This window comes from Notothenia rossii (assembly GCF_949606895.1).
Source record: "Notothenia rossii genome assembly, chromosome: 7".
Classification (NCBI taxonomy): domain Eukaryota; kingdom Metazoa; phylum Chordata; class Actinopteri; order Perciformes; family Nototheniidae; genus Notothenia; species Notothenia rossii.
In genome coordinates this window covers 31645323-31671118 of record NC_136905.1, presented here as the reverse complement: position 1 = coordinate 31671118, position 25796 = coordinate 31645323, and the positions used below count along the sequence as shown (strand labels likewise).

General features: G+C 41.1%; 3 protein-coding genes across 4 annotated transcripts; all 3 read left to right on the top strand.

Moving 5' to 3' along the window:
- The first annotated feature begins 183 nt into the window (after nucleotides 1-183).
- On the top strand, nucleotides 184-3600 carry tstd3 (thiosulfate sulfurtransferase like domain containing 3). The gene is made up of 4 exons (XM_079640210.1): nucleotides 184-457; nucleotides 1302-1469; nucleotides 2367-2526; nucleotides 2990-3600. Exons 1-4 carry the CDS (start codon nucleotides 334-336, stop codon nucleotides 3045-3047), a joined length of 510 nt encoding a protein of 169 aa, XP_079496336.1. The 5' UTR covers nucleotides 184-333; the 3' UTR covers nucleotides 3048-3600.
- A 3694-nt stretch (nucleotides 3601-7294) lies between these two features.
- Nucleotides 7295-11489, top strand: LOC307013810 (desmin). 2 transcript variants are annotated; one of them, XM_079641353.1, is made up of 11 exons: nucleotides 7295-7660; nucleotides 7837-7996; nucleotides 8130-8279; nucleotides 8728-8847; nucleotides 8932-9027; nucleotides 9112-9246; nucleotides 9328-9438; nucleotides 9528-9638; nucleotides 9761-9885; nucleotides 9970-10956; nucleotides 11159-11489. In XM_079641353.1, exons 1-10 carry the CDS (start codon nucleotides 7437-7439, stop codon nucleotides 10952-10954), a joined length of 2217 nt encoding a protein of 738 aa, XP_079497479.1. In that variant the 5' UTR covers nucleotides 7295-7436; the 3' UTR covers nucleotides 10955-10956; nucleotides 11159-11489. The 2 variants fall into 2 exon arrangements, with proteins under 2 accessions (XP_079497479.1, XP_079497480.1); XM_079641354.1 differs by having other exon boundaries at nucleotides 7308-7660; nucleotides 9970-10950.
- Nucleotides 11490-17246: 5757 nt separating this feature from the next.
- prdm13 (PR domain containing 13) lies at nucleotides 17247-22676 on the top strand (the record flags this gene model as incomplete). The annotated part of the gene is made up of 4 exons (XM_079641296.1): nucleotides 17247-17414; nucleotides 18816-18947; nucleotides 19070-19190; nucleotides 21187-22676. 4 exons carry the CDS (start codon nucleotides 17247-17249, stop codon nucleotides 22674-22676), a joined length of 1911 nt encoding a protein of 636 aa, XP_079497422.1.
- Nucleotides 22677-25796: the final 3120 nt, after the last annotated feature.

Genomic DNA, 25796 nt, shown 5'->3' with positions numbered 1-25796 from the left:
TATCTCTTCGATCAAACTTCGGTGCAGAAGTTATTGCCCCTTAGAGAACATAGCACTGACTTGTGTTGGTAATGGTTTGAACTTTGATATATTAGGTACAATAACTTTGATAAGAGCAGGTTAGGAGAGGGCAGAGCCATTTACTCTGGGAGAGGGTATTTTAGACCTTGAAGGGATCCGTATCCGTATTTCTGCGCATGCGCATGTCCTTGTTGGCAGGGTGAGCAGTTAGAATTTTAGTAGCTGTTGCTCGCTGTATAATTGCGAAATTATTGGGTTTTGTGTTGACGAAGTGTTAATATAAAGTGTGAGCCAGGGTGTAACTGTTCACGCATGGCTCTCAGAAGGTGTTGGAGGTTTGCAGCAGTTGTTCCGAGGCTGTTATGGAACAGTACCGTCCTGCCTGGAGGACGAAGCTCTGTGTCCAGCCTTGTCAACACTCACCACGATCGCAAACGTGAGCTTTACATTATATTATTATTATTATTATTATTATTATCATTATTATTATTATTACTACATTAACGGTGTACTATTTCCAAACAAGTTCTCCCGTCTAGGCTACTGTCCATTTAAATGTCAGCTGGTTGGCTCGTGACTCACTATAATGTTATGAAAATGTTCATGCTGTCTGTTTTGCTCAATGGTGCAATTTTATGAAGTACATCTACTCATACTATTCTAAAGTTAATTTTGGAGGTACTTGCATTTAACTGAGCCTTTTCATTTAAACGTATTACTCAACTACGTTTTGGAAGTTAGTTACTAAACAGATGCAGTCATTATTTACAAAACATTAATCAATTAATAAACATTGCAATATAATTTAAGGTTAAGATGTGTAGGAGCAATATAGATAAAGGGAGGCGTGTGGCGCAGTAGAGCCTTGGTGTTGTGATCAGGGGGTCACAGGTTCAAACCCCACTGCAGTCAGCATGTCGTTGGGCAAGACACTTCACCCCAAATGGTTCCTGTGGGGATTGTACACAGTATTGAGTATGTAAGTTGCTTTGGATAAAAGCGTCTAACAAGTAACATGCAATATAATTCAAATTAGCTTTACCATCAGTGAGGAATACATTTATGCATCATAATCCAGTAGTTTAATATATAAGATTATGAAATTGGCTATTGCCTATAATGAGTACTTTTAGTTTTGATAATTTAAGTACATATTTTGATATCAACACTTTTGTACTTGTAGGACTTTGAAGCAGGACTTTTACTTGTAAGAGTATTTTCAAAAGTTGATATTGCCTCTTTCACTATAGTGCTTCTTCCACCTCTGGTTTTGCTTTCAGACACAGAATTGCTGCTCCGCGGGTTCAGTTCAGCGCCACCGAGCACAGATGTGAGTTATGAGCAGCTGAAGCAGCTCCTGTCTTGCAGGAAGGCTGTGGTAATAGATGTGAGGGAGCCATGGGAGCTCAGGGAGTATGGCTCCATCCCTGGGTCAATTAACGTCCCCCGTGAGTGTTACACTTCCTAAAATAATCAGAAAATGTGTGTTAGGTTGGCATGAATATAACGTCAGATCCAATCCCTAATCCTCCAGGTGGCTTCCCCACACTTCAAAACGCAGTGATAGCTCATAATCTGTGTGCATAAATAGATGCACTTTATGCTGGCAAGTAGTTAAATTAGTTGGTAAATGATGATTCAAAGACCCACATCCAAGCACAAATTATAACAATAACAGCCCTGTCTATAAATATGTTATTTATTTTATATATTTTATTTAATATTTAGTTGGGTGGCAGGAACTCAGTCTGTAGGGACTTGGCTTGGGAACAGAAGGGTCACAGGTTCAAGTCTCAGAACGGACCAAGTATTATGGAGTGTGCACTGTTAATTTGCGAGTTCACCTCGTCGTTGAGCAAGGCACCACACCCTGTCACTACTCTGTGGACGCTGTATAGTAGCTTCCCACTCCTCCTAATACATGGATGGGTTAAATACAGACTCTACATTTCAGTGTGCAGTGCTGTGTACTCCCCCTTGGGAGTCCCATCCCCTAGGTTGAGAACCACTGTGTTACTAGTATGTTATCAGGGCTCATTAAAAATGTCCTAAATCATCACACAAAACATTTATACATCAGCACGCACACCCAGGGCTCTGTTGTAGCTACTTGGTTTCCTCAGTCTCAGTTTATAATAGCAGGCCCTTAATTAAGGAAACATAATATGGAAAGACAATACTACATTCCCAGTTTAAAAATCTACTTAAAAACGCTCCTAATGGTTGACATTCTGATTTGACTCACAATTGTTCCCAGACACATTCAAGTTTGGATTTACCTAATAACATATATTTAAAGTACTACTTCTAATACTACATTTGTATGTGCTGGTTTGATTTTGCAGTGGCACAGGTGGGGAATGCCCTCCAGCTGGATGCAGAAGATTTCAATGAAAAGTACGGAGGTGAAATGCCCCAGCAGACAGATAACATCGTGTTCACCTGTCTGGCAGGGATCAGGAGCAAAAACGCCCTGGACACAGCCGCCTCCCTGGGATACAAAGAGTGAGACATGTTTCCCTGCCATAAATCTGTAAAAAATAATTACTTCTCACCTCATCGTTAAATTAATAAATTACCAAAGTATTCTAGCCATGTACAACGAATAAGGTTTCTTGTTTCTTGTTAAAACCATTTTGTTATCACAGGCAAAGGCTAGTGTACCAGTCAAATGTTATGGCTAAGTTCATATCTGACATTTCATAGTGAGCCAGTGATAAGTCTCACCAACTTGAGGTTACTGACCTGTGCATGAGGACAACCCATCATGCAATGCTCTTTTCATAGAGTGCCAGTGTCTAACTGTAAGAAGGGAAAAAAGGGTAATTAGCTCAAAATGCTAACAATATATGCCTTTTAAATGCAGCATAATACAATGTTGATCCAGGAAAAGTAAAACTAGTGCAGTTTTATTTTTGAGTCACCTGTGTTTTTTCATTCACTTTCTTCCCTTTTCTCTCCCTTTCAGTGTTCATAATTACCTGGGTGGATGGCAAGACTGGTCGAAAAATGAGCAGCAGGACTGATCTGAGGATTAAAGAAAAATAAATATATTTAAAGCCTTTACTCAAGATCTGACTGGCAAGTGAGAGTGCGTAACGAGGAGGGGTTTTAAAAGGTTCCTTATTTTTTCTGTTGTTTTAAGAGCCAGTTCTAAAAAGAAAATATTGTCTTTGAATCCCAAAGACTGAAATAGGACGGCCCAGAACACTTTTCTGCTGCTGATTGTATTAAAAAATACTGCAATGTCACTTGAAGTTACTTGTACATCAATTTATTTATCTTTTAAAACTGATAAAAACTTTTAAATAGACACATATATCACCAGTGATTGTTGTAAACCATACTACAATCATGAATATACGATTAATAGAGATTTTGTTTCCAGACTATGCAAATGACTACTCCACTGTGTATGATTGTATAATACAATGAAGCCATCCATCTCATAATACAGATAGTTCAACATTTCGGATCATGTGTTGTAAATATTAACTATTTTGTTTGTCATAGATGCATCTGCAATTGTTACCAAACTCATTCAATAAATACTATTATAATTTTTGATTAACACTGATATTCAGAGTGTGTTTTGTATTTTTTTTTTTACAATTTATAAATGGAAGAAGAAGTTCTGAAATATGTTACTTTAAGGGGCCCTATTTTTAGGGGGCTTTTCCCTTTTCTGTAGTGTGTTATATGGATTTTTGTGCATGTAAATGGTCTGCCAAGGCTAACATCACAAAGTTCTCTCCAGTGGGAGTTCCTCTCCCACAAATTCCGCTCATGCCTGAAACGCCTCCATTGGACTCCTTTGTTTACTCCACCAACATAGTGACATCACTACGCAACACTGGCGCTCCTATTGGCTAGCACTCCAACACATTGTACGTGATATGCTAAGGAGCCGGACATTTCACACACATTGAGCTGCTGACCAATCGCAACCGAGCCTACCAGCTAACGAATCAGAGCAGACTGGGCTCTGGTTTCAGACAGAGGGTGAAAAGAGGTGCTGCAGCACAAGCAGTATGAGAAAAATAAAGAGCTTCTTGAACATTAAAGCATGTAAACATGTCACAGTAGAGACAAAAAATACAAATATGAACCTAAAAATGTGCATAATAGGGCCTCTTTACGTACAAGTAGCAATACGACTGTGTACAAATACTATAAGTCTTGCATTCAGTATCTAACTTCATTCCATTTTTACAGAAACAGTACTGAAAACATACTTCAAGGGCAAAAAGTATAGTACTCATTCTACATAATAGCCCATTCCAGAATCATATACATTATATATTCCTGGATTACAGTTATTGATCCATGAATGTGTTTATCATTTCCTTATTGCAGCTGGTAAAAGTGTATGTAATTTGTATTATTTATTTTATGAATTGATTGATAGGTAGCTCAATCAATAATAAACACTTTTTATAATAAGTTATTAGAACGTGTGTTAATAATCAAAACATTCAAAGTAACTTAAGCTGCCAAATAAATATAATAGAGTAAAAGGTATCATATTTACCTTTAACATGTAGTGGAGTAGTATAATGTGGAAGAAATTGCCCAAGTAAATTAGCTCAAAGTGTTACTTTAATACAATACTTGAGTCATTTCCCTTAGCTGCATCCCACCATTGCAATTTATGGACAATGGCCGTCGGTTCTATTAAAAAGGACATGAGAAAACATTTGTCTGAATATATTTCTTCTATAAATAGGCATAGGGTGGCCGGCTGAGGTGACAGCCGTTGGGACTCAGATGATCTACGGTGTTGAAGGGCCATGTCTAATATCCACTGTGTCCCAGTATGAATTTGACACCCACCCTCGAGGGACCATTAACAGGTTCCTCCGTCATCCGTGATAATGAATGCGGTTGTTTTCAACGGAGAAGAATGCCTCTGTAAGTCGACCACGGCCATGGACTTTGTTCTCTTTTAACTTTCCCTTTTATGAATTGACCTGAAAGTCCACACAGACCACACAAATGACATTCCAGAGATGAGTTTAATGTATCCAAGTGCCAAAACTTAGAATCAAGCTGTTGATTCTGAATCATGTCACATAGGAGACTGACGTATAATTGACTTTCATGATGTATGAATAAATATGTGTGAATGCCATTTCTGTTTATAGCAAACAGTATCCTCCAAGCAGCCAAGGAAAACCCCACATTATTGTTCATATTTATATTTAAATGTAAAGACAAAGTGAAATGAATAACTCTGAAACAAAGGATTTCCATCTCTATTTTAGGTTTTCCTTAGCTGTTTTTAGCTGAATACAATAAAAAAAAAAGTAGGAGGTCAAATTGTGTTAGCATTTTGAGTGAGGCTTCATACAGTTGGTAATAGAAAATACAATATTTTGGTGCTGTTATTTGATTTCAACATGAAAATAGCAGCTTAGTAGAAATGGATTGCTCGAGCCTCAGGGGACTGATTCCAAACTGCTGCAAGATCTAGGGTCAAAATGTAAAGAATAATTATGCTTATAACAGCAATAAAAAACATCTGGTTGTACTCACAAAAATTGTGCAGTATAATACAAGTCTCTTTATCCTGTTCATCAGAAGAAAACCGCCTCATACTTGTGCAGGTCCACAACTTGTGTTTAAAATGAGGAGTTTCTGTTTAAATGAGACTTGCAGACATTGTATGAAAGTTTGACATTGGATAAACTGATATTGTGATTCAATACATCAAAAACCGTCTCTGTATTTTATTTTATTTAGATTCTTTGTCTTCAATGTAAGAGTGTTAGTTATTACTATCAGAGGTGGGAAGTAGTGGAGTACAAATACTTTGTTACTGTACTTAAGTACATTTTTCTGGTATCAGTACTTTACTCCACGACTTTTTACTTTTACTTCTTACATTTTGAACACAAATAGGCTACCTGTACTTTCTACTTATTACATTTTCCAAACAGGCTGGTTACTTTAGTTTGAATCTGTGTTTGGTGGCGTGATCATTATTATTTAGAGTCATTGCGTGCCTATTGATTTGAACACGATCCGTGTATCCATCATTTCCTGGTCTTCTCTAAAGAAGAGGGACCAATGAAAACGTTGTCATGTTGCCGTTGTTCAGCATGGAAACATTCATTAGCTAACAATGACATTATTGTTCTATTAATATAAAGGGAGGTGAGGTACTCTTTAAAACAGCTGGTAGTTATGGGTACTTTTTACTTAAGTACATTTCAAAGCCCATACTTCTTTACTTTTACTTGAGTAAATAAGTCAGTACTTCTACTTTTATCAGAGTATTTTTAAACCCAAGTATCTGTACTTCTACTTGAGTAAAGGATGTGTGTACTTTTGCCATCTCTGATTAATATACAAATAATCATTTTGGGGTTTAAGTATTCCCTTAAAGCATTTTATTACTTGGATTTTGTGTTTTCAATGTGCTGAAAACTAATATCATCTGACTTTTAGACGGTTTATGGTTGAGTTATTCTGTTGTTATCTGTGTGTGTGAGTGTCAGATTCTCAATGAGGGCTAATGTTGCTGGTAGTTCATGTTTACAGTAAATGTTAAGGACAGTGCAGCATTAACTGACCCTAGGTGTTGGGAAACAGTGACTGTTTCTCCCCTCATCACCGTGCCATGTCAACCGTAAACTCCAGACTTCAAACCCCCCCGCCTTTTCTTCTTCCTCCTTATTTTCCCTCAGAAGCAGTTCATTTCATTTTCTTTTTGTTCTGATTACTTTGGTTTTAATATGTTGGAAACAGATCAGAAAAATAAGTACTAATAATGCCAAATCTAGCTGGGGTTCTTTGTTCCTCTGCAGCTGCGGCCTCATCAGGTCACCCTCCAGCTTCGGCTCAGCGTTCTATTAAAGTCCCTCGTCCCATCAGAGCACATCACATCACTGCTCTACCTATACTGGCTGCTGCCGAACCCTGCATGCCTGCCTGCCTGCCTGCTGCATTACATTACATTGCATTTTTTTTTTTTTTTTTTTTTTTTTTTTGCTGCCCAGGTCTGGGGTAGACACGGAGGTGGTGGATGTACCATAATCCTGGCAAAATCTATCTGATAAAAGGGAGGCTGATACGTGTTCACACTCTGTGTTTTACAGAAAGACTAATGGGCGATGAGGTCAGCCACTAAGCTCTGCTCCTCACAAGCTGCTGGCAGATATCTGAGCAGCAGGTCAAGCCTGAGTTGGTGCGGAGATTCGAGATTCCACAGGTGATGGCATGAACTGGGCTGTCCATTACAAAGCCAGGGCTTGGCTAGAAATGGGAGGTATAAAACCAGAGCCTGGGTTGACAATCGGAGAGTGCAAACAAGGTTGAAAAGCAGGACTGTAGAGTACCACAGACAGGCCTTGCTTGAGTATTTTGAGGATTTCCTCCATCCCCCTTCAGAGAACCAGAGGAAAAACCCAACCATGAGCCGCAGCCAGGACAGGATCTCGTCCTACCGCCGTCACTTTGAGGACAGCAGCAGCTCGTCCTACCAGGTCAGGATGTCCAGCCCATCCCCCACCAGGAGAGACTCCCGTCATGCCTCCGCCGGCTACTCCTGCAGATCAGGGGCCGGGAGCATGCGTGTGGAGTCAACGGGACAGAGGAACGTCTCGGCCGCACGCAGGACTCGCATTAGTGGGGCAGGGTAAGCACTGTCAACTGCAGTGACTACAGATGGAGTGATGTAGGGGTAATGAGTAACATAGTCGGATTATTATTTGCCGTTATAAACATGTTTACCTTTTGCTCTTTTTCAAGACATTCTCTCATGATATTACTCTTTTAGTAAATGTGATGTATTTTGCTCATGGGTGACTTCAGTGTGAGTGCAGGAGCCATGGTGTGTGTTGGGCCTACTGGAGAACCTGCTATTGATCTGGATGTCGCTGCAGCTGAGAACCAAGAGTTCCTCAGCACACGTACAACTGAAAAACAGGAGATGATTGTTCTCAATGACAGACTGGCTGTATACATTGACAAGGTAACGCGGCCTTCATACTAACCACATTTTACTTCTTCTATCAGTACCGATCAATACCTATGCAAATGGAGAGGAAACATATCAGTGTCTGGTTAGATACACTTTAAATCACAAAATATATGTTCCTATACAGGTCCGATCACTTGAGCAGCAGAACAGGCTTTTGGAATCTGAGATCGAGGCGTACCAGAACCGCTTTGAGAATCCATCAGGTCTGCGCCTGCTATACGAGGAACAGCTGAGGGAGCTGAAAAAGATTGCTGACCAGATGAGAGTTCAGCGGGTGAGACAGAATTCTTCAAGTCGCGCATCGCCTCCATTCCTTTTTTTACATTTTACATGCTTAGTAGACCATAAGGACTGAATTGTTTTGTTTCCGGCGAGGTTTTACACCTCACTGAGCTGTATTGGATCCATCCAAGCAACAATACAAGATGTCAACTTGGTGTTTTCAAGGTTGCTAACCTGGTAACAGGCTTATTTCTGGCAGGCAAATAGAGAGGTGCCTCCGCGTGTTAGGTGTCCTGGAGCACAGCTGTCTTCAGCTATGATTTATACACAGATGAGATGGCTTCATTTTACATTTGAACACACACACGCAAACACACACACACTCACACAGGAAATAAGTTCAAATAGAAAATGGTAATGCAAAAGTGGCTGATCTACAATTTGCACAAACCTCCTAATCTGAAAGGCAACCAAATTACTTCTGGCCTCTTTGTTTTTAGGACCTTTCCTTGGCTGCGAAGGACTCCACAGCTGTTCAACTGGAGGCAATCAAAATCAAATATGAGGAGGCAGTGGAGCTGAGGAGGAAAGCCGAGTTAGACATTGAAACCTTCCGTCCAGTAGGTTGCATTTAATTAACCAATTCCTCCTTTGTCTTCAAATTAGTTTGCAGTGCCAAGTTAATCGTGGTGTGTGTTCTTTAGGATGTTGACAAAGCCACATCCTCTCGCATCGCCTTGGAGAAGAAGCTGGAGCAGCTGGAGGTTGAAGTTGAATTCCTAAAACGGGTCCATCAACAGGTGGATAACAACTTCACATAAGAATGATTGAATCAGCTTGCCTTTCCTTTTCCTGATTACTTAATATGAAATGTTTTTCCCCAGGAAATTGAAGAGCTCATGAGCAAGATCTACTCAGCTCACGCGACAGCTCAGAGTGCATTCGAGCTACCTGACCTGGCAGCCGCTTTGAAACAAATCCAAACCCAGTATGACGACATAGCAGCCAAAAATCTCCAGGTAAAATAATCACACATCAGCTGGGGCAAGGTCTCTGTTTTTTAGATTACATTCATATACATTGTTCATCCCTTTTATTAGGAGATGGATTCATGGTATAAAAGCAAGTTTGAAGATCTGACCAGTAAGACGTCAAGGCATGTGGATAGGGTTCGAGGCATTAGAGATCAAATAGCAGGTGCCAAAAAGGATGTGAGTATTACAAGTGATTTCTTTTTTTTAAATAAGGAGTGATTGACAATTGATATTGAATGAGTTGAATCCCAATTAAATGTCTCTAGATCCAAAACAAAGACCGTGAATTGGATTCCCTGAGGACGAAGAATGAAGCTCTTGAGTTCAAGATCAGAGAGACACAAGACAAGTACAAGAAGGAACTGGAAGACCTGCAGGTAAATATAGGCTTGTAATCCCAGGGTGCATGTGATCACACCAGATTGTATATGCATGCAGATACAAAGCCACAGCAATGATCAATTCATACAGTAATTTGATGGTTTTGTTAACCTAATAGGCTCGGATTGAGGCCCTGCAGTTTGAGCTGAAATCCTACAAGGAGAAAATTGCCCTGCACCTGCGCGAGTACCAGGACCTTCTGAACGTCAAGATGTCTCTGGAGATTGAAATTACAACATACAGGTGAGGGAAAACATGTGATACAATGGATTTAATGCCATTAACTATGTTTAAATAAATGATAACATTGATTTGTTTTTGTTACAGGAAACTTGTTGAAGGAGAGGATCTGCGGCTCTCTGGCATGATGCAAACCCTCTCTCTTAGAAGTTGTAGCATGAGTGCCATTGGTGGTGGGATGAGCTTCAGTGGAGGAGGAGGAGGAAGAGGAGGAGGAGAAGGAGGAGGAGGAGGAGGCATGGGTGGTGTTGGTGGAATGGGTGGCGGCACAATGATGGGAGGTGTTGGTGGCATGGGGAGTGGAGCAGGAATGAGTGGTGCTACGGGTGCAGGTGGCATGGGAACGGGTTTAGGTAGCGGCGCTGCAGGAATGGGTGGAAGAATGGGTGCTGGAGGTCCAGATGACAAGATGGGCCCTGCTGGTAGGGCAGGAGGCGCTGCTATCGGTTATGGTCATGGATCAGGAGCTGGGGGTGTTGGTGTAGGAGCTGGGGAAGGAGGTGTGGGTAGTGGTGGACAAATGGGTGCTGGAGGAATGAATGGTGTTGGCACTGGTGCTGGCGGACTGGGTGCTGGTGGTTTGGGTAGTGGGGTTGGGGGTGCAGGCACTGGTGCTGGAGGTTTGGGTGCTGGGGCTGGGGGTGCAGGCACTGGTGCTGGAGGTTTGGGTGCTGGGGCTGGGGGTGCACGCACTGGTGCTGGAGGCCTGGGCAATAGTGCTGGAGGATTGGGTACTGGGGCTGGTGGTATGGGGGGCACTGGCATGGGGTCCGGAGGAGGAAGTGGCGGTGTTGGTGGAGGGGCGGGTGATGGAAGTAGTGGAGCCATAGATGGAGATGGAGGTAACAAACAAGGAATGGGTTCTGCTGGAATGGGTGGCGGAATCGGAGGCAGCGGGGGAATTGATAGTGTGGGTAGAGGTGACGCACTATCCGCCGTTGGTGGAATGGGGAAAGTTGGTGGAGGAGTTGGTGACGGGATAGGATATGGATCGGATGGATATGATGTCCACGAGCCTTACGCAGAGCAGGCTGTGGAGCTGACAGAGAGGAGGACGGTACTCATTAGGTAAAGGTACTATCTATTTTTCCTATTTTTTTAAACATACCTATTGCACTATAACTCAAGAAAATAAACATCCTTGATAAAGAAGGACTTAGTTAACCAATATTCTGACGGGGTGAGGTATAAGTCCATGTATACAGGCAGCAGGGATCAAGAAGTCGAACAAGCTTTTTTTTCTTTTTCAATATTTGTTCTTTCCTGATGTTTCCAGAACGGTTAAAAATGAGGATAACGTGCTGGAGATGGACCACCAGGAACAAACCTACATCATCAGTGGTGCAGCCGATGACTCTGACGAGGAATGAGCAGCATGAATTCCCAAGTGACCGCTTCTCGCCCTTAACCCTCCACGCCCCTCTGAGCTTTGCACTGACCAGCCCATGTCTGGGCTCTGACCTTTACCCTTTGCCCTGGACAAGAAGACCATGACCAGAGTGAAATCTTCAGCTCATAGGGTTTAAATGCCAACACCTCTAAACTTTAGTGTGCCTTACCCTCCCCCTTTTTTTCTACCAAAAATAAAGCTATCAGCATTCAATCACCCTTGTCTTTCTTGATGTCTTTTTCAGTCTTTGTGTTTGATGTGCCTTATAAGGACAAAGAATGTTATGAATACTATTTTCAATAATGGAATGAGGTGTTGCATATTTTGGTAGCTTTGGCTTGGATGGATGAGGAGTGAAAAAAGGGAAAGTAAGTAGCAAGGGAAGAGCAGAACAGAGAGAAAGACAGAGTCACCTGAGGGTTGAGGCGGTCATCCTGACACTTTCTCGAGGGCTAAGGAGTCAGTCATTCAAATTCTGTCCTGCAGCAGAGTGACGGCACACAGCCGTTTCCTGTCCTCATTCCATCCATATCCACACCTTTTCCTCCTGCTGCTGATCGGGAGCGATTGGATCTGGCCAACAGATGCCAAACACACTCAGTGTCCTGTTCCAGGGCGTAGAGCAGAGACATGCAAGAGAATCTGCAACAAAAGATAGGAACAGGACCAGTGATGTTATGGCAGCAATAACATGACTATGCCAGTATTACAAATTAACACATCTGAATAAGGTCAACTGTAGACTATGAATGTAATATCATTTTACAGAGTGCTTTTACATTAGTAGAACCCTAAATTATTTTGCTTTTGAAGAAAGGAAGGATCAAAATGGCTTAATATGTATTGCTTAATATGATTGGACAAGACTTTGGACAAAACATATTGAAATACAAATTAAGAGTAACCAGCAATAAAGAAGTTCCTATTCAAAGAAAATGCTGAATATCAGAATATCTGATAAAAGAAAATAATAATATATATTTTTACACACTAAGATTTGAGATACAAAAACCATAAAACGAAAAAAAGTAATTATCGTTAAAGACAATGCGCCTCTCTTAAATCATCTAGTATATCATTGCTTAATAAGTCATTTTTCTGATGATTATGCTCAGACCTCATGTAGAAAATAATCAATATTTGCCTCGGACATCATTTCCACAAGCTCATCCCACCCGAAACGCGGGAGACAATTAGTTTGAACCTAGAACTGTCAATCGGCGATATAATGAGGAGCCGCGAGACGCTCATATCATTATATTACATTTTGTTACAGCGAGTTATTAATGTGCACCCAACCCGAACGATGTATATAAATCAGCCTATATATTTAGGCTGAGGTTCAGGGAGATAAATGCACTTCTCGTCAAAGCGATGGGACGGAATATATTATCAATACAATTAACAGACATGCAGGAGAGCGTGTGTTTGTCTATGTGTGTGTTTGTGCGTGTGCGTGGTATGTGGAGCTCTCCATGGTGCTTCGTCTTTACGGTGCAAAATATTATGCATTGGAAGGAACGAGGCTTGTTATTAAGTGAAATAAACAAACAAATAAACAAACAAACAAAACAATGTTTAATTAATCCGCCTTTACAAAGACATTATTTTTCCTCAAAAAGCATTCCCCAAAACATTTTCAATCTGCAATATGACCTAGTTATTTACTGTTTCGAGATTCGTCAGACTTAGATATAGCCTAACCTTTTCTTATATTTATATATAGTAATATGCTCTTTTTTTATTAAATGTATTATAATAGTACTTGTATTATAAATAGGCATGTATTATTATTTATATTTCTAGAATGTATTTAATTACTGCAGAATCTCCGCTACAAAACAACCTAAATTGTGAATTTTGCCTGTCTAAAACATAAACGAAAAAGGGGGAAAACAATTCAGATATTTGTTCAGATAATAAGCATGACTTCGGCTGAAATATCTCGCTCCGTTCAGACATACAGACGAGTCAAGGTTACGTGTCTTTAAACATGCACTTTGCCATAACAGTGGTTTTTCTCACACTTCTTTTGCAATAACACTAAAGCCAATTGGGTCACTAACCTCCATCCTATGAGAAAAATGCACTTTTACCCTGAGCCGAGGGAAAGAGCTTTCTTATATTCACCAAGAAGGGCAAAAGTTGTGACTTTCTTTGAAACCTGTGCTTCTCTGTCACTTTGTGCATATGCTTTGGGTGGCTAAATCCCAATTAGGGTCGGCTGACACGCTGCTCTATTCACGCAGAGCCCTGCCTGCATACATTTGCCTAGGAATGAACTTCTCAAATAGATCTCCTGCTAAATGCGTTGGACAGCAGAGAGAATCGGCCTGAGTGACACTTTCTTTCTGAGGCGCTGGAGTGAGAAAAGGTATGAATTTATAAGGTACACCGAAACATATCAATTCACGCGACTTCACACGCCTTTATCCGCGTCTCCTCATGCGAGACAAAGTAACTTTAAGTCAGGGAAATGTGGCCTGAAAAAGACCGGCGCATACACTTTGTAGAGACTTTGAATACCGAAACGGTGCAGCCCACTTTCTGAATGAAATCACGCATGAACAGCGTTGAATCAGGTGGCATTTACTCGGCTCCTCTCTAATGCGATTTTGAATATAAGTCTGGGTTAAAATCCCAATCATGTCATCTGGTGGGAGTCCCATACAAGCATAATTACTATTCAAACGCGTCGCTAATGTCCCACCCGCATCATAGCAGCTGGTCTGCCATTGGTGCAGCTTGCATATTTCCCCAGGTTTCTCACAAAGTAGAACACCTTTAATATGCCCGGGTGGTATAAAATAAAGAAAAGAAAGGCGAGGAATAAGATAAACAGGCCTGTCCGAAAGCCTTTCTCTTAGAAATCTGAAAGGAATAATAAGAAGTTCTGTTTATTTGGCTCAACAGAGTTCAACCTGTCCAGAAAACCAAAAGCGAGAGGATTTAAGTTTCTTTTTTAAAATTAGCCTGTAAGACGTGTGACCAAGTTAATGTGAGAGTTGCTGAAGGTGTGGGCTTACATGTGGAGAAATAAATTGATTTTAGACTAACACAAGAGTCATTTCTAAGACGTGGGAATCTGTGAGAAATAGGCCACATTGCTAAGTGGGACAATGATTGGGCTCTTCTGAATAGACCCAAACAAAGTTTATGGGTCGACATAAAAAATGTGTTTTCTTCCGAGCTTGGAGGGCTCTTAAATGGTAGGCCATTGAAACCAGTCCAGGAGAGGTGGTGGTGAACCCTTGGCACCCCTGAAGGATAGTCACGGCGTATGAATGGAGATCCCTGGTGGGGCATTGCTCTCTGTATTTACCGCGTTGCTTTGCAGACAGGTTGTTCCTCTATATTCATGGCTCATTAATGGCCAACCAGTTAAATCAGAGCCCCACCGTTTAGACAGTTAAAACCCCCAAAAGGCTGGCAAGAGTCAGACAGAGCCGCCCATAAAAACGTCTCCCGAATCCGATTCTTCTCGGGTCGTTATTTACGTTTATTAAAGAGTTCATTTAAGAAAAGCGCACTAGCGGAATGCTGCTGAATCAATCCGCAATATTGTCCCAGGATAAAGATCCGACCATGTAATTAATGTGTCTTATTTTTTAAAAGGGAGAAAGAACAATAGAGCCGGTCAAGCCATTTAATTTAATTAAATGTTCCATCCCATTTGCTTCCAACTCTGCTTTCACTCTGACACCGAGCTTTTCTCAGAGCGCACCGTGCAGGGGATTCACCACTGAGACTTCTCCGCAAACAGAAAGGAAAGGTCTTGGGCCTCCCCCCCTCTCCCTCTGAGAATAATTCATTTCACTGTGGAGAAGAGCACGGTTTTAAAGCAGAGCAGGGGTGGATGGGAACCAGCCGCAAATGGCGAGGAGTTAATAAATAACCTCTCCGCACAGCCAGGCGCAAACATAGCGCCCATTGAGGAGATTGTTCGCGTGTCGTTCAACCTCTTTGAGTAGGAGCAGCCTGCAGAGAGAGAGAAGGAGATTGATGTCTGTTAGTTTATTTATAGCGTTTTATGTTATATAGTTCATGAACAAACAAGATTTCTCACTGAAATGAAAGAATATATTGATTTAAACTGAACTGTGGAATGTGTTGTTTTTCTCCATTTAATGCAGTATTTATTTGTTCATCCTTGGAACAACCTATTAAATAAAATACATCAGGATTTTTTTTGTATCTCAGATTTTTTAATCAAATAGTCATTTATGTTTGGCATTAAAAGGCTACTTGTCCACGGTGGACAAGTCAGAGGTCAACATGTTCATGCTCTGAATTGCTCGCCCACAGGTTCTTGTTCTTGTTCTGCCCAGACTCATCACTGCAGCATCAAAAGGCTCCATTAAACAACCTGCTGCACACAGCCACATGCTGGAGACTCCCTCTGCCTCCAAGTCCACTCACAATACATCTCTTTAATACCAGTGAAGGTTGATAAACAACAACTGGATCATCCTGTCATTAGAGTCTGAAATAATGAATGCATTTATATTATAGGATATTATGTCCATGATAATCTCAGCGTGGTTAAAGTTGGGCTGATATTACATCAAAAAGTAGAGTGAACTGTTCTTTTTTTGCTTATTTTCTCCAGGTCAAAAACACATTTTCCACATTTTGCATTTTAAAATATTCAAAATAAAGATTAGAAAATATCAAACTGTAAATTGCATACATTTTTTATAAAAGCATTGTCACATGCTGAATGCAGGGGACACGTTTTTAGCAAAGCTTTGGAGATGGCTACTTGGTTTTCACAGGACACGTTTTCTTGTTTTGAAAAATAAATCAATTTAATAATTGAAATCATATTCATAGTGACTTTGGGACTTTAACATGGATTTAAAGTAAATTATCATATGCAACTATGAATTTAAATATGTTGTTCTACACATTTCAGATTTTTCTCTAATGTGTTTTATATAGGAACTATATATAGGAAATAATTATTTATCAGTTACCCTTAATATGTATTCCCTTAACAGATGTCTAAACTGAGCTACAATATAAAGGGTTAAATAATGCTCAAATATATAACATATCACATTAATCCCACAGAATGTACGTGTTGAATAAGGAAGACAAGAAAACCACAAGTGTGTGTGGTGTGGGAAGATGGTGCTGGTTATTCTCTAGTTGTTTTTTTCTCTCTTCCTTCTGCTGGTTCCTTTTTAGTACCTGCCTGATCTCAACCCGGCACACGCCGAGAGTCAATAGAAGTTAACAAGTCCTCTAAACTTTCCTGCTCTTTTGTTAAAGTGCGCACACAAAGGAGGAGGCAGAATAAAGAGCTTTGAAGTATATAAACCCCGAAGAATGCCAGCCAAGTAGATTTAAAGTAGCCTCTGATTTCCAAAACCTGGTTTGAAAGGGAAGAATGGAAAAGGATGAGGATTTATGGAGAAATTATACAGTGGATTTGTCAGTTAAAATATCGGAACTGTCTGCACCACAAAGCCACATGCTGAGGATTAATGGTCGCTCTGGACCTTTGATTCTGCTCCCTCTTTTCTCTGCCCTTGACAAATTGGATTTTGGGGATGGGAAGGTCGCCTGGCTCTTTGTGTCTCTTGACCGTTTTGGAGCAATTCATTATGCGGAGGGAAAGTCTCCATGTGACCAGGCAGGCCCGTTTTCCCTCTCCTCACAGCTGCTGGGGAGCCCAACTCTCTCACACTCACCCACACACACACACACACACGCTGCTGCTGCAAACTCCCTCATCTCCCCCTTTTAACTACCTTATAGCATCCTGAGCTAGAGAGGGGTGGAGGGTGGGTGGGGGGGTGGGGGGGGGGGGGGGGTGGGGGGGGCTACCTTGCCTTCACCATCACTAGAAAAGCCGGAGAGCATAACGCACCGCGTCACTTTGAGGGCGGATATCGGCCGGTCCTCATCCTCTCTTCGTCCTCCTCTTCCTCCTTTCCTGCACTCTCTCAATCGGTCTCCATCAGTCTTCATGGTTCTGATCTCACCCCACGCCATGCAAGCCACCCGGGCGCCCACCACCGTCAGTGTGTTTGCGGACTGCAGTATCCCGGCCGGGCTCCGGATAGGACCGGTACCGGGTATCTTCAAACTCGGGAAGTACGTTTCAGATCGCAAGGAAGTTGGACCTAAGAAGAAGGTGAGATTAAAAAACTGTTATTTTTTCTTTTAAAAGGTCACGTTTATTCTTAAATTGGGTTTATGTTGAATTTCATGTTTCTAGCTAAAAAAAATGCGTCTTACTTTTTAATGTTTTGAAATTATTCTGGTGCATTGGATAGCTTTGAATGGATGCGATATTTTTTAATACACTTTTTATTTATTTATTACGAATTTATTGAGTTGAACATTGCATCAAAAACTTTTTTTCAAGCATTTTTACCATTTTATTCCTACAAAATGTACCACCGATTACAACAAATAACCTCCTTAATAAAAAAAACATTTTATGTTAAAACGATTTGGGTTTTTAAGCTGCACTGTCAAACTCCATCGGGCCTTCGCTTATTAATTGGTTTGGCCTGTCAGTTTGAAAATAATTGAACTCCATTAGTGGCCGACTTGTCAGTCTGTGCTTCTACTTAACCGGCCTAATGGGCGACCCGGGTCTGCTGTGTGGGACTAAGGCCTAAGCCGCCTCACATTTCACCGCCTGGCGGCCCTGTTATCCCGATGAGCCGTTTAATTTTAATGGAATCCGGCCACAGAAAAATGGCACTGAGGCCGGGGCCTTAGCCCGGGGGTACGACAAATGGTTATTAATAACAGATACAATAATACAAATAAAACAATGCATAGCTTACATGTTATTGGACTGTGATAATTCTGTGAACCATTGCCGAGGTGGTAAATAAGTGGTTTTCAAGTGCAGATGATCAAAGAATGAGAAAATACAAATCTAAAGACACTTTAAATGTAAAAGAAGAACATTACAAATAAATAAGTCAATTATTAATTTTTACACAATATGGGTAAACAATCTGCGGCTATAAGTGCATCCATAACCCACCCAGTTATTGTTGCAGCTGTCAGTGCTTGTGATTGATGCGTCTAAATGCGTGGCCCCGGGCTACCGGCGATCATCAGGTGCAATCTCTGTGTTAAATGTCACGCTTCGATCTTTAATGTCCTTGAACAGTTTAGAAACGCTCTGACACTCCTCAAATTCGTTTCCCATATCAACTCAATTAGGCCCGAGTGTCATTCTCTTTAGTAAATTATCAGCAGAGCGGATAAAGACGCATTAAAGGACGTTGTGGTCATGCGTGGCCGCAGTCCTTCAGGTAATATAGCAGAAGAGCTGGTGAAAAAATGTGTTTAAATTAACTATGAAATAACAAAATAAAGAAAAAACGGGGAATGATAATGGGAAATAAAAACCTGCCAAAAAATCAAAAGGGAACATTTGTTTTAAATGCTGTAGTTTTATGTATTCATTTTAAGTTGTGTAAGTTTGTCTTCGAGGGGACATTTGATAGGGCCTCGGTGTTCATATTCTCCTATCGAACTGTGTATTTACCGTTTTGTTTTTATGGCTTAGGTTCGCTTGGTTCGCGGGGAGTTCGTGGATGAATCAGGCTGTCCCGTGCCAGACTGGATCGGACTGATCCGTGCAGCCAGGAACAGCCAAGAGCAGAACCTGGAGGCGGTTTCAGATTTACCTGGCGGACAGGTAAATACTATCTAAATTGTCATCACACTTTAATGACAATACCAGATTCCCCCCTCCCTCCCTCCCTCACCTTTTGGACACTTCCTTTAACTCCCTCTCCTCTTCCCACTTTCTGTTTGTAGATCTTTTACCGCGTGCTGAGAGAAATCCCTTCAGGAGAGGAGCTCAGTGTTTGGTACTCCAACGCTCTGGCACAGTGGTACGACATCCCGACCACTGCTACTCCAACGCACGACGAAAAAGGTAAATCAGAATGCTAATAATGACCTGGGAGGGGGCTATAGTCTGGGATTTGAATAATAGGAATTTAAGGAAAACATTATCCTAGCTCTGATTTATAGGTCAGGGGGGTAACTAAATGGCAGCACTGGGGATTTAAGACGCAATAATAATGATTCCAAATATCACAGAAACTTTTAGGTAGCCTAAATGTTTTTGTATTGCTTATCCTTCAACGTGTGGGCATGACTTCACAGAGGTCTGACACAACATCGACATGTGGAGGGGGGCATCACTGCACAGCTAAATGACTGCCAATACCAATAATGTCTGTCCGTTATCGCACAGAGATGGAAATCGATTGAATGTTGTCTTTTCCTCAGGCAGACTATTTGTTGTTGTTAATTTATTTGTTTATCGTAGAATAAAGAAAACCCACAACGGCTTCTTACCATTAAAATAATATTAAATCAATTGGAAAATTGCCTTTTGGTGAAAACATATACAATTCGTTTGAATAAAGGAATGCAAATATTGGTTCAGGCCTAGGATTTGATCGGATAGTGATAGCTTTTAATCATGTGCGGTGAGCCTTCAATATTGTGTGGCAAAAATAATCCAATTGCAATAATATTATACAATACAGGGAATAAAGCATAATTAACGCATACGCAGCTTTAAATTAACACTGATCAACTGCTTTCAAAATAGTTAGGCATTTTGATCCTTGTTTGGGCTGGTAATGATAGTTTGGCGGTTGCGCTTGGGGATTATTCGTTAATCTTGGCAAAACACCAGCTGAACAGGAACTAATCCGGTTAAAAAAGATTATAAACAACAGACACTTTGCTGGGATTCCATTAAGTGAAGATGATTTTTGATTATACGTTTCGTGTTGACCCGGAAGGTCCTCTTAACTACTTGAATTACTGTAAAAGCGAAACGTCGAAGCTTCAAATTATATCAAATGTACCTCGAGATAAAAATAATAATAATAGTGATAATGTAATTACGGTGCTTAAACCCAATAAAAAAGCAATTAAAATCACAAACTAACGAGTCTGGGCGTCCCTGGAAAAACAAGAGGCTGTTGATTCAGTTGCGAGACGGAGGTTAACAAATGTCATCGCGTCATTAATATTCATGTATTCAAAAGCAAATAAACTCAAAAACAAGTGCTTCACGGCAAATTAGGTGGGTGCGTCAAGGTATTGTGCCCTAATGAATACTAACTTTTATATGGGGTGTATATTGCCTTGATTCCCCGGCCCATCACCGTGTGCTCTCCTGGACATACGCTCTCTCCCATTATTAGGCGTCAACAGATGGGCCGTCGCCATTGTTTCTGGAGACTTGCGATTTCAAGCAACAGCTGCTGTCACTTCCACGGGAAAGCGCACAGAGAGAGAAAGTCCCGCATTCAATGCATGGGTTCTGAGCGCCAGATTGGGCAGGGCGTTTGCTCTTTTGATGGCGGCCATAAACAATGACCCGCATGAGGATTACAAAATCACTACATCTATATTAACCTCAGAGTGCTCGACTCACTTAAACGGCCTCCTGTGTCTATTACCATTTGGCACCGGATCTTAGAAACCGGATCATATCCATTATCCTTACATTAACAGAAAATGCTTCTTTTTAAAAAGGCCATGTATTTTTAAGGAAACATTTATGTTTTTTTTTTACATAGCTTAATTTTGACAATCTATCCATTTAATCTCGAGGCCCATTTATCTCAAATATTCGTTTTTACATTTGATCACAACCCCTGTTAAATATATGTTCGTGTGCTGTGAGGGGAAGAGGGGAGGGGGCATTTGTCTGTGTAGCAGTTTACAGGTATTTCTCCACAGGTTTCAAAACCTGTTATGCTCATTTTACGCACGGACATGCCCTTTTACGCACGGGAATATTTTGTAATTTGGCGGGGAATTATCTGTCTTCACGCTGTGTTGTGTGACTTAATGATCCTTGTCCAACTGATAATTAATGTCATGTTCTCTCTGTGTCTCTTCAGGTGAGGAACGTTACATCTGCTGGTACTGCTGGCGAATCTTCAAGTACCCCAACACACTCAAGGCCCACGTCCACTTCCACTGCGCCCTGAGTAACGGGCGGGGCTTTTTGAGCAGCGAGCAGGCCAGAGGCACGGAGACCTTCACCAGGTCACCAAAGTCTGGAGACATCCCCAACACTTCCACCTCCCCGAGGAGCGGCCAAAGTAACTCCTCCATCTCAGACTCTGGCAGGCGGGCTGTGTCCTCATCGCCGTTTCTGCAAAAAGTTGGACAGTCGAAGAAAAGCAGCACAGAGGAGCAGGACAGAGCCCTCGACATGAGCGTTACCTCAGCCAGAAACCAAGGACACATCCTTGGCCTCGGGGCCACATCCTCAATGTTGAGCAGCATGGGCTTCCACCCGGGTGTGCGCTCTGCCTTCAAACCCACCGGAGTCTCCAAAGTCCCGGGCGCGGACGCATCCAGAGAGGAAGCAAACGCGAAGCTGAGCAGCCTGGGGTTCGGCAAGCTCATTGGAAACATGAAACCGATCCGCAATGTTGGCGATACTCTAAACGGAGGAGGCAGCCACCCTCCCAAGTGCACACCTGCAATTATGGACTCCTCATCTCAAATGGTGCCATGCACAAACGCCATCCGGGGTTTCCCGCTGCTGCCTCACGTAGAGGAGACGTCAGCTTTTAAGCACGTAGAGAGCCGTATGCACCCCGGCCTGTCCCCTTCCCGCTACCCCCAGATGCCCCCTGGACTGCATTTTGAGAGGTTCTCTCTCCCTCACTTTGATGGGGTCAAGACATACGGTGGAGACTGCAACATCCCCCTAATGCCCCTCACTGTGTATAACGGAGAGCTTATGTACAGCTCGCCATACTATCCTCTCAAATTCCACTTCAGCAACCTCCTCAAGTACCCGGAGTCCATGTCCTACTTCGGTGCACCCTCACTGAACCACGACCTGGGTTCAATCGCAAACATCGACCGGGAGATCGCCATGCACACGCAACAGCTGTCTGAAATCGCGGCGGATAAGAACCGGACGAGGCTGGACTCAATGCCCGGAACCGCGAGCAACGCCGGGTCAGGTAAGCCGAAAAAGGGACACCTGTGTCTGTACTGCGGCAAGCTGTACTCCAGGAAATACGGCCTGAAAATCCACATGAGAACTCACACAGGTTACAAGCCGCTTAAGTGCAAAGTGTGCTTCAGGCCCTTCGGAGACCCAAGCAACCTGAACAAGCACATCCGGCTGCACGCAGAGGGAAACACGCCGTACAGGTGCGAATTTTGTGGCAAGGTGCTGGTGCGCAGACGCGACTTGGAGAGGCACGTGAAGTCCAGACACCCCGGGCAGACCGTGAAGAAACTGGAGGACAAACCGGGGGGCCTGTTCGAGGACGCAGAGCAAAAGAGCGACAATGACAGCGACGTGGACGTGTGCTTCACCGACGACCAGAGCGACCAGGAAGAGTCGAGCAAAAACACTGACTGAGATGCGTTCAGGGCCAGAGACACTGATCAGTGACTTTAAATTATGTACACAATGTAATTTAGTCTTGTGCTGAATCTAGATTTTTTTTTTACCCAAAGGCCTAAATCTTCTAATCTTTGACTTTCTGTTTGGTGTTTCATCATGACATATTCGAGAGAAAAAATACATATTTATTTGTTAGTCACAGATTTGGGGCAGGTAACATTTTCTTTGTCTATCTCTTGGACAATGCAACATGTTTTCTTTGTGCCAAATAACCTGTGGCCTTGGGTTCTGGCACGCTTTCTTAACCATGCGTAAAACACAGTGGGGTGGGGCTGCAGACATTTTCGTTTGTTTCAAATGACTATAATATATTTTGCTTTAATTTTTCTACATGCAGTTGGTTAAATGTATTTTGCTGCGTTGAAAAAATGCTAACAATTCTAAAGAAACACCACACTAAACAAGAAGAAAGATCCGACATTAGACAGTGTCAGTTGCTTTAAGAAAATAGACAAATCAAGGCTGAATATGAGACTAAATGACTTAACTGATATCATTTTTATTTGTGCAAAAAAAAGAATATTTTTGTTTTTTGTCGCCCCTTAAGAAAGGACATATGGGTTAACTTATCGAAAAACCTAATCCAAAAATAAAAACAAGCACTACATTCCATCACCCTGGATATTCACGAATGCGCTGCACAAATATGATTATTTTTTATTTTTGTACCATTAAAAATCATTCCCACATCCCCCTCTAAACTGTCAGTTGCACTTTAAAAACAGCAATGGACATTTCAGTTCAACAAAACCGATGCATATTGATTCATATAATCCAGTTTATGATCATGGCTTTACTAACGGATCCCTGCAGCCTCATTAATAACACACTGTACTTAAATTTGCACTTTCTTGCCGAGGCACGCTGCTCTGAGAGAAGCAGCAGCAGCCCAGTTTTATTTAAGGAATTATTTCTGTAGAAAGGAAATTGTATGGATTGCAGTTATATATTTCACATTTCAGTGGAGAAGTGTTGTACACGTTTGTTTACAAGTGATATTGTCTATGAGCACAATATTTTTCTCCTGTCCGTTAAGTTGTTGGTTTTTGAATAAATTTAATTTAAAAATATTAAAAAACGTGTTTGAGGTTTTCTTAATTGTCCGTGAGTCCATGATTGCCATATATTTATACTTTCTTTAATTGGATGTTTTGTGTGACACTCAGTATAAAGGTGTTGCAGTTGAACAGAAAGATATTCAGATTGTATTTATATATATTTGTTCGTCTGCATCCAATACATCTGCATCAAAGCTTACCCAGTCGGGCCTGTTTTAATCAAGTCAAACGGTAATTCTTCTTTACCTTTCCTACATTTGAATGAATATTTGATATAATATATTATACATGATAATTTGAAAGGCATGTTCGGATGCTTTAATTACCCTAAATACAAGTAACAATTGCGCAATGTGAAAGTATTCTGCCACAAAAGCCAAATTGAAATGTTGATTGTATTAGCAAAGGTTAATAAAAAGTATGAAATGTAAAATGTAAAAAAAAAAAGTGCAGAATTATTTTTTAATAAATAAAAACTTAACCCATAATTATCTTATTATCTCATCAACAAGCAGTTTTGCGATTAAAAGTAAAGCTATTTTTTTGCCATTTATATGCTGTTAGTTAAATCTTTATAAATACATTACATTCAATACAATTATTGTTTTTTATTAATGTGGAGGAGAAGAATAAAGTGGCAACAGACTTGAATATATATAACCACAAATGTTTGCTAAAAATACAGTACTTGAGTAAATGTACTTAGTTTCATTCCACCTCTGATTTTTTCACTGTCCATGTTTCAACCAAAACATAACTAATCTTAATTATTATTGAATTATCAAGGCATCAGTTTGAAATGAAATGTGCCTCTCCTGCATGGTGTGGACTCTCAGATTTGGTTCCCTGTCATGTCAGCGGCTGCTCCCGAACACCTCTACTCCACTGACCTGTCAAACATCTTTCACTTCACAGGAGAGAACTGCTGCAGCGGAGATCCCTCAATAACAGACACAGCAAATAAAATACTTGAATTGGTGAATGACCGTCTCCTGTGTACAAGTTGTATATTGCAGCAAAGATAGTTGTGCCCTTGATGTGGTTTATTTAATCCATTTGTAAACATTTTAAAGAATTTTGCAATTTCTTCTGAGATTGCTAAATTCATGTTGTTTTGGCACTCACATAAAGTCACCTTTGTGTGTGGTTTTCATGATGTATGGGTCAAGCATGTGGTAGTATCTTACAAATCCCACTTTCTATACGTGTTTTCATATATGACAACTTAAACTGATGCATTATTTATTGAGGTACAGTAGACTCCCATTAAACAATGAAGAGACTGTGCACTGATTTCTTTCAGGGAAAGCCATAATGTGCTTATCATGCAACATGGGATGAAGAGTAATCCAATGCAGCCTGTTATAACAAATAATACTTACAGAACAAGGTCTCTTTTTATGTTAAATGCATTTGTCACATCCTGTTTTAAAGTGCAAAATATATGAGAATAAAAACGCTAGCACACTATCAAATCCGATAAGTACAGAATACCCAAATCTTTGTTGAAACTGATCACGAAAAAAAAACCTCCACAAGCAAAGCAATATTGGACACTTCTGATGTAGCTGTATCTGGATCACCTCCTGAGTGTGTGTGGGTGAGTGTGTATGTGTCTGTGCATGTAGTTGTGGCTGTATGAGGGCCGTGTCTAGAAAGTAACCGACAAATTGCGAAAATGTGGCCAAAACTCTTGCAAGACTTGCCCCCCCCACAATCCAAACCTTACCATCTCAGAAGTTTTCTTTAAGACACCCCTGTACATGAGTGTGATCTCTACATCTCAAAAACATAGTTACAAGGGAACCCGGAGCTGAGCACCTGAGTGCTTGATTTAAAAAGTATGGCCTGATTTCTTACAAGAGCAATTTAAATGATCTTACAACCATGGCCATCAAACAGCACATGACATTTAAACCAAAAAACTAAATATATTTAATGAACTAATCAATAAATACCAAGTATATCCCATTTGTACAAAGATCTTAAAAAAACCAAACCTAAAATAATAAAATAA

Excerpts from the sequence above, each read along its gene's own strand:
- LOC307013810 (XM_079641354.1), top strand. The coding sequence starts at position 7,437 with ATGAGCCGCAGCCAGGACAGGATCTCGTCCTACCGCCGTCACTTTGAG. Across the intron at positions 8,280-8,727 it reads ACCAGATGAGAGTTCAGCGG|GACCTTTCCTTGGCTGCGAA; the intron begins GTGAGACAGAAT and ends CTTTGTTTTTAG. Across the intron at positions 9,247-9,327 it reads TAGCAGCCAAAAATCTCCAG|GAGATGGATTCATGGTATAA; the intron begins GTAAAATAATCA and ends CCCTTTTATTAG.
- tstd3 (XM_079640210.1), top strand. The coding sequence starts at position 334 with ATGGCTCTCAGAAGGTGTTGGAGGTTTGCAGCAGTTGTTCCGAGGCTG. Across the intron at positions 458-1,301 it reads CACTCACCACGATCGCAAAC|ACACAGAATTGCTGCTCCGC; the intron begins GTGAGCTTTACA and ends TTTTGCTTTCAG. Across the intron at positions 1,470-2,366 it reads TGGGTCAATTAACGTCCCCC|TGGCACAGGTGGGGAATGCC; the intron begins GTGAGTGTTACA and ends TTGATTTTGCAG.